At 39.6% G+C, this 8,332-nt stretch overlaps 1 protein-coding gene across 1 annotated transcript; it reads left to right on the top strand.

The window, feature by feature from the left end:
- The first annotated feature begins 243 nt into the window (after positions 1-243).
- On the top strand, positions 244-4,149 carry LOC122038517 (uncharacterized calcium-binding protein At1g02270-like). Its single transcript, XM_042598306.1, has 11 exons — positions 244-307; positions 414-586; positions 684-788; positions 855-960; positions 1,205-1,425; positions 1,514-1,590; positions 1,668-1,776; positions 2,862-2,987; positions 3,414-3,524; positions 3,599-3,706; positions 3,792-4,149. The coding sequence occupies exons 1-11, from the start codon at positions 289-291 to the stop codon at positions 4,023-4,025; spliced, it is 1,389 nt and encodes a 462-aa protein (XP_042454240.1). The 5' UTR covers positions 244-288; the 3' UTR covers positions 4,026-4,149.
- Positions 4,150-8,332: the final 4,183 nt, after the last annotated feature.

Here is an 8,332-nt window from a genome sequence, read left to right as displayed (position 1 = left end):
ATAATACATTAAAAAATGTATAAGTACATTAACTTTAATTTAAACTAATTCAGAATTTTCTAAATCCGATTTAAAATATAATTGAATTATGGATAAAGAAGTATTTTAAGAATATAATAAGTAATTTAGATGTTTTGAAAATTGGGTAGTTGATTTGAATAATATTAAATTTTAATTAGGTATGCGATTCCGTAGAATGCCGCAGTATAAATACCCCCACTTCCGCTCGGCTTCTTTCCCCGATCCGATCTGTCGATTCAACGACGTCAGGGCGAAAGCTGGCACCGCATGTTCCAGTTCTCAGGCTGTACGAAGAATTCGACCGCTCTTCCGTATTCGTTCTTGAATTGGTTGCTTGCTTGATCGTTTACCTCATTGCTGGTTGCTGTCGTTGGATCGAAAACCGGGGATAGGTCGAAATAGAAAGCACGGCATGGACGGGCGAAAGCAACAGGAGAAGAAAAGGTTGCGAAAGAGTAAGAAGGGCTTGCGAGTGGGGTGTGGTTCAGTGGCAGCCTCCGAGCGTTGCATCTCCTGCACCACCTTCAACATCCTTGCGCCGATCTACAAGCGACTCAGCCAGGAGGTGAGTAGCCGATCTCTGTTCGTTGATTTGGGGCTTCTATTTTACCTTGTCTCTTTGATTTGCTCTTCAATTTCTTATGATGGGGTGACGCTGGCAGGACCAGAGTTGCAGGGAGAGCCAGTACAAGGCGTATTGGTTGAACCGGAATGAGAAGATCATCGACCAGCTCTTGGTCGATCGCTCCTCTATAATCTGCCTCCAGGTACGATCTTAAAGTTTTGTGTTGGGAAATTGGATTTTGGATGAGGGATCTTTGGGATTGATATAGGAGGTTTGGTTGGGGAATGAAGAGCTCGTTCAAATGTACGAGAAGAGACTGGGCGATGCTGGTTACATAAGCTTCAAGCTCGCTCGAACGAACAATCGCGGCGATGGTACGTAGGATCTTCATCGCAAAATAGATTGTTCAATTCTGCTTCCTTTCGTTGACGTATTGATTGGTTTTATAGAGAACTGCTTCATTTTTTATGATTTTTGTCATCTAAAAGGAGCATCACGAGTTCATGTTATGCTTGCAAAAGATTTAGGGTTTCTTGCTTGATCATGTCTAAATGCTTCTGTTATAGTCTAATTCCTACATTAAACGTTATTACAATAGAAGTTTCAATCTGTGTTCAGGTCTCCTTACTGCTATGCACCAGGACTATTTTAGGGTCATAAACTATAGAGAATTGTTGTTTAATGACTTTGGAGATCGTGTTGCTCAGCTCTTACATGTGGAATCGTCTGTTGCTTTATGGCAAGGTCAAACATGCAGCGTCCAGCAACAAATTCTGGTTGTGAATACTCATTTGCTATTTCCTCATGATTTTAGCTTGTGTATAGTTCGTTTGCAACAGGTAGATTTATCTTTCTTTAACTAGTTTTTCCAACAATATGTCTTCACCTGTGGCCTAATAACTTGCTTTCTGGGATTGCCAATGGAAGGTGTACAAGATTCTCCAGTACATAGAAACATATCAAAAAGAGCACAATCTTGAATCCATGCCCATCATACTCTGTGGGTAAGTACTATAATATGCACACATTCACCATTGTTTGTAGAAAAAATTGGTGTCTCAATTTCCACTGTATTCTACAGAGATTGGAATGGAAGCAAACGGGGGCATGTTTATAAGTTTCTTAGGTCTCAAGGATTTTTGTCATCATATGACACAGTTCATCGGTACAGTGATGTTGATGCTCATAAGGTCCTAATCTTTATCTAGGATTCTGTTATTGTGTTAAAGTTTGATGGCTAAATTATCAAGGGAAAATTCCCAAAGGGCATCCTTAGGTTTCTTCTATTCCTAGCTGGTGCTCCATACGTTGTAATTATCCAAAAGGCATCTTACAATTAGACAAAACTTCAAATACACTCCCTTAAAGTTTTGCATCTGCTAGTGGCAGTAGCAACAACGACAACCACTCTTGTTTCAAAACCACCACCTTGTCCCTCCTCCCTAGGCAAATTTGAAATCGTCCATTGGTTCACATGTGGCTCAAAGACACAATTGGGCTACCAAATTCCATGCACTCGTAGCATTTCTGGCACAATCAATCTTATTTGGGACAATAAGCTTCAATTAGTGGCACTGAAGCCATTCAACCTGTCGTTCGTGCTGATAGTAAAGGATTAAGCGGCTATGAACTAGAATGAGTTGCTTGGCTTGTTGGTGTTGTCGATGTCTTTGATGAATAAGCAGATGGAGTATCACAATATTGTGAAGTCTTGATGGTTTAGTCTTCCAAAGCTGACAGCCTACAACAAAGAGGTCACTAGCAAGAGCAAGAAGAAGCAACACAAATTCTCTAGCAAGATCCATCTCTATCTTGAGATGAGCTACCATTGCTCAACTAGTCAACGTTATACGGCGGTGTCTTCTAGTCGATAGCATTCGTCTCTCACCATTGGAGATGGACTAAGTGAACACCCTTTCCTATCCCGTGATGTTGCACACCAATTCTGGCCTAAAGAAAACAGGGAAGTTGGATTGTTGAGAGATGTTTAAGTGATAACAGTGCTCGTTGAGATGTTCCAGATGGTGGGCCTTAATGATTTATTGCCGACATTTCAAATAGCCTCCTCTCTCTGCACATTAGTAAAGAACAGAGAGGAGACAGATTAGAGAGGGGTATATTTAGGGTATTTTATTTAGACATGAAGTGCCTTTTTGGATAATTAAAAAGAACGAAGTGCCTGCTAATAATAAAAGAAACTCAATCGCCCTTTTGAAATTGTCAATTATGGATGTCATAATATTTTATTGATGTCCTTTCCTCAAATCTCATGCAGTGGGTCAGCCATCGTAATCACCGTGGGAATATCTGCGGAGTTGACTTCATATGGCTTCTAAATCCTAACAAATTCAGAAAACCATTGAGAACTAGCTGGAATGAAGCTGTATTCTGCCTTATTAAGGTAAATGATCTTTCTTTCTTTTTTTATTTTTGTTGCAGGCACTAACTTTAAGTTTTAATTAATAGTTCTTATAGTATGTTAGCATTTTGTTTCTTTTCACAAGCAGTTTCTCCATAGTTACTGCATTTTCTGAAACACTACTAGAGTTTTTAAATGGTTGTCTTACCCTTATAGTTTCGATTAAGTTACAAACTATTATGTAGCATAGTGTCTACTGTCTAAGTTGATGTAGGCTATTTTATATATCAGCTTATGTCTTAACCCCTTAAGTCAAAAATCCAAGAAAACAAAAAAAAAAAATCCAAGTCTCAAAATTTAGTAATTCAAAAACTTTCGGGGCATTTTAAAAAACAACAAATTATAAGACAAAATGGAATTTGTTTTCATTTTCTTATGAAAAGATATGACTAAAATTCTCTTTTTCAGTCTCGTTTACGAGCCGCTTCTCTTACAGAAGATAATGCTTTTGCATTCCTCAAAATGGACAATCCTTTTGATTGCATAACCTACTCAAGTTTCTGTCAGGCACTCCATCAGGTACATAAACAACATCTATTGCGAGCTTAGATTTCTTTCAAATAATTTCTCACTTATACGTCAAATCAATGCAGCTTGGTTTGTCTAGTCATCCTCATGGTCTCAGTCCTGAAGATACAAAAGGTCTATGGGCTCAAGTTGACACTGATGGAAATGGTATCGTAGATTTTGAAGAGTTTCAGGTATCAGACATTTGACAACATTTAATCAAACACTTTGACCATGGATCTTCATCGTATCTTTACAAAATTTATGACACATTTGCAGCAACAAATCTGGAATCCTAAATGCTTTGAGAAAGCTGACGAAGAAACAATATTAGAAACTAAAGAGACTCAGATGATACCACAGACCTTTGGATTTAATGTTAAGGATGCAATTCTCTTCCCGCCCGAAGTTGAGCGAGGGATGTGGCCAGAAAATTATTCTCTTTCTGACCATGCGCCCCTTACGGTTGTGTTCTCGCCTGTAAAGATTCCTTGTGGTCAATCAGTTTGCTAACTCTTAATGGAGAAAGTAGGATTTGTTGCCTCATTGTATACATTTCATACTTCAAAGTAAGCGACATTTGATTTGTATATGTAATTGTGATGGCAGAAAAAAATAAAATATAGATGAATGAGTAGAAGATAGCATCAGATGAGATCAAAAGTGTATAGAGATTTTGTTTATATCTTGACAAATCTTTGTACTCTAATGTAAATCAGCAAATCGTTTTGTATCAATGTGACAGCATAGCAGCTACAAAGTTTGCATATGTAAACGCTTTGCCCTTGTTTTCTAAAGTTATTTGATGATGCCTTTTTTCGCCCACTTGGGCTCCTCTCCCTTCGCCTCAAACTTCAATTGTCCTCCGACATGCTCCTGGTAACCTACGAATCAAAGCGTGTTAGTGGAGAAGAGTTGGGCTATGAGATGAAACTCACATAAACACGAGAAAGAAGAAATGTTCAAGGGAGAGATTAGAGATGAGATTGTTGGTGGAGAAGAGTTGTCTGTATGTGAGAAGTAAATCATCACCCATTCACTTACCTCCATCGGTCATTATATAGTCGACAAAAGGGAATCTCAACATAGGTTGTCATGCAAGCTCTAGGCTAGCTACATAGGTGGCCACACGAGCGAGACACCGCCTGCAAGTTATCCGCATGCAGGGTGACAATCGTTGGACCATACCTCCAACACTATCAGCCCGTTGGCCAGGCGTATCGTCTATGCGAGTTGTCAGGTCGTTGGCTAGGTGTGAGTTGTCAAAGGTTGAGGTCGAGTAGTCGGTTGTCATCGATAGCCGACTGGGCTTCCGAGTCCGAATGGGGTGTTGCTAGACGAAAGCTAAGTGCTCGAGAGTGCAAACCAACTAGTCTGAGAGTGAAGCGGAGTGCTTGGGAAGTGACTCAAGTTTGAGTGGGATATCGTAGGACGAAGGTTGAGTGCTCAAGAGCATAGATTGACTGAGAGTGAAACTGAGTACTCAAGAAGTAAACGCGTCCGATTGGGATGTCATATGATGAACGCCGAGTGCTCGGGAGCATTGATTTTGAGTGACCTTCCCGAGTCTAAATGAGACATTGTGGGATGAACGTTGAATGTTTGGGAGCGTAGATCCTAAGTGGCCTTCGTGAGTCCAAATGGGATGTCATTGAATGAACACCGAGGACTCAAGAAATAAGACTAACAAGTCAAGAATGTACGAAAAAGGAGGTTGTTGAATAAAAGAAGTGAGGTCACGTACTCAGGAATAACATACAAAAGGACTACAGATATTTTATTATTTTATATTTAGCATCATCAAATTCTCATATCTAAAATTGAGTAGCAAGGTCATATAAACCAATAATGTTCTATGCCTTTTCGAGGGAGTGGCTAGCATAAGCATAAGTGGGTGAACGTACAATTGTAATGATAATCAGACATCTACGACATCAAATATACAATCGCATTAAGTCGGAACATATCCGATCAAGAACATTCCTGCTCAATCAATATTCATTATGGAAACATCGACGATGGAAACATATCCGAGTACTATTTGCACACATCGAACGGGGCTAAGTCCGATGAGTAGAATCAGCTGATATTTTCCACTCAAATCTCTTTTCGCTTTCTACTCATGTGGGTAATAGACACATTAATGTGTCGGATTTGAACCAATTGGATGTTAATGGTGAATATATAACCGTCGGACATAAATAGTCAACCATTGATGGTCGGCGGTTTCTTTAGGATCAAACATTGAATGACTTTTATTCGGCCATTCAAATGCGACTGAGAATCAGAGCCCGTATATAGGGAGGCTACGAGCAGAGGAAAGGAGACGGATGAAAAAACTAAAACTCCATCTACTTTGTCCACCCTCCCTCATTTTTCTTCTTCATAGTCAATATCGCACGATAGTTCTGCCCATGATAACATTTGGATATATGCTCAGTTTACCACGAAAAACTAGTATTTGGTTGTCACTATTGTATCTTGGAAATAGATGTCCAACGTGATCTTGAAACATCACCGGAGGGGATGAATCCGTTTTAAGAAAATTGTGTCAAATGCAGACCTAATTGTACCTTTTCTAACTCGTCGTTGAGGTGGCAACAACCCACTCAAACTTGGGATTACTTCATGAGTACTCAGCCTTGATTCCCAAGTAGTTAGACGTCCTCCCGAGCACTATGACTCCACCCAGAGCAGTCGACGACCCAGTCGACACTTGACAACTTAGCCGACTCAGGATTTCGGTGACTCAGTACCTTGCAACTAGATGACTTGGTGTGACTCATCAAAGTTGGTACTCGACAACTCGAGTACTTGACAGTCAAACAATTTGGTCTCCCAATTTGACACTTAGGTAGCGACCTATTGGGACTCGGCAATTGGGCAAATCAGCTGACTGCCCACTCGACTTCTTGACTAGGACTCGACATTAAGCTTCCCACTCAGATTTGAGAAGCACTTAGACTTGGGAAGCACTCGGCCTAATCAGCTTAGGCTTATAATTTGAGATTATCAATTCAAGTCATCTAATCAGATAAGTCTGAAATAATTTTCTATAATTTTAATTCAGAATATTCCTGTTATATGTAACAACTGTTAGATTATATAAATTTATTAGAATTATTTATTTATAGATTTTAGGGCAATTTAGTCTTTTACCTTTTCAATTTAGGAGTTAGATTTCTTTTTGTAACTAACTATATAAGGTTTTGTATTCTTTATTTCTAGAACACTTCTTGGATTCATCAAATCAAGATGACTACATTTTTCCTTGGTGTCAATTTCTATATGGTACAAGAGCTTTCATCTTTATGTGCTTTTGATAATTTGATTGAAGAACTATTAATTCAACTCACAGTTTTCGCGGATCAAAAAATTTTTGGCACAACCTTATAGTTTTGATTGGGTTTCTTTTATTTTTACATCAACTTGGTTTAATGTTGTTTGTTGTTCGGTTATTCGTGAGCACAATTCGTTCTATCATCATGAGTGGTCGCACAGACAATTTGCTTCAATGGATCAATGCCCGACTGGATGGAAAAAATTATTTGTATTGGGGATATGTTATGAAAAACTTCTTGCAGGGAAAATCTATATTGGGATATGTTTCAGGTGTGCGAGTTTAACCTATGAACATCAATGTTGATAATTATGTAAAGTCATTGGACGTTAGGGAGACCAATAATTCGAAAATTATTACATGGATCAATAATTCTATTTTACACTCCATTGATGCTCAGGTAGTCAAGTATGAGATAGTAAAAGAGGTTTGGGATCGTCTGTAAGATTTTACACACAATCTAACTTTGCCAAACAATATCACTTGGAAGCAGATATTCACACACTTCGGCAGCAAGTTATGGGCATCTAAGATTTTTATTCAACCATGTTAGAACTATGGGACCAGTTAGCACTTACAAAATCCTTAGAATTGCGAGCATTCCAGCTTATGTCACTCATAGAGAAGAACAACGTCTATTTCAATTCTTGATAGCTCTTCGTGATGATTTTGAATGATTGTTGTTACGCTTCCGCAAGTGCACGGATTTATCGTCAATAATATATAAGATTGTCGAACCACAGAGACTGTTGATTAAGCACTAGAGATGTCGCAAAGTGAGTTATCTAGACGGTTGAAAGTTGGCTTTGACGCTTGCAAACTAACGAGAGTGATTGAAGAGAGAAAGAGAAGGATAAGAGAATCGCTCTTGGAGGTAATTGAGCTTTGGGAAATGGATTTTAGGATTTCGATTCGTTGTGGTGGAACCTGATGTATCTGTTGGATCATAGAGTTTCGCTAGAGGGGGGGGGGGGGTGAATAGCGATTTAAAAAATTACGAGAGAGTAAGCACAGTGGAAAAGTAAACAAGCCAAAGAGAACACATGGATTTACTTGGTTTGGAGCCTTTGGTAACTCCTACTCCAAGGCCCGCACACAAGGGTGCTTTCGATGGGCAATCACTAATAATTCGAAACTTATTACAAACTACATACATGAATTATGTAGTGAAAGAAAACTGACAATTAAGAAAATAAGACAGGAAAGAAAACAAAACTTTGTCGGAGATCTTTTCGCAACGTCGCAAGAGCACATGAGAGTAGATTTTGAGTTGATCTTCTGGCTCCAGCCTTGACCCTCCTTATAAAGGAGGTTCGGGGTGCCTGGAACCTTCAGGGCGCCCTGGTTGTGACGTAGCCGAGCCAATCAGTGAACTCCACGCAGCGAAATGACATTGGGGATAAGTTTTTGCCTCCGGGCGCCCGGGTACCTCCCGGGCGCTCAGACCTCTGGGCGCCCGGAACCATCCCGAGCACCCGGA

The sequence above is a fragment of the Zingiber officinale genome, chromosome 1A (assembly GCF_018446385.1).
Source record: "Zingiber officinale cultivar Zhangliang chromosome 1A, Zo_v1.1, whole genome shotgun sequence".
Taxonomy (NCBI): Eukaryota; Viridiplantae; Streptophyta; class Magnoliopsida; order Zingiberales; family Zingiberaceae; genus Zingiber; species Zingiber officinale.
Note: the sequence above shows the minus strand (reverse complement) of the source record. Positions and strands in the feature narration are given on the sequence as shown.

Bases quoted from the DNA above. Each gene is read 5' to 3' on its own strand.
- LOC122038517 (XM_042598306.1), top strand. The intron at 961-1,204 runs GTACGTAGGATC...ATCTGTGTTCAG, and splicing joins AACGAACAATCGCGGCGATG to GTCTCCTTACTGCTATGCAC. The intron at 1,777-2,861 runs GTCCTAATCTTT...AATCTCATGCAG, and splicing joins GTGATGTTGATGCTCATAAG to TGGGTCAGCCATCGTAATCA.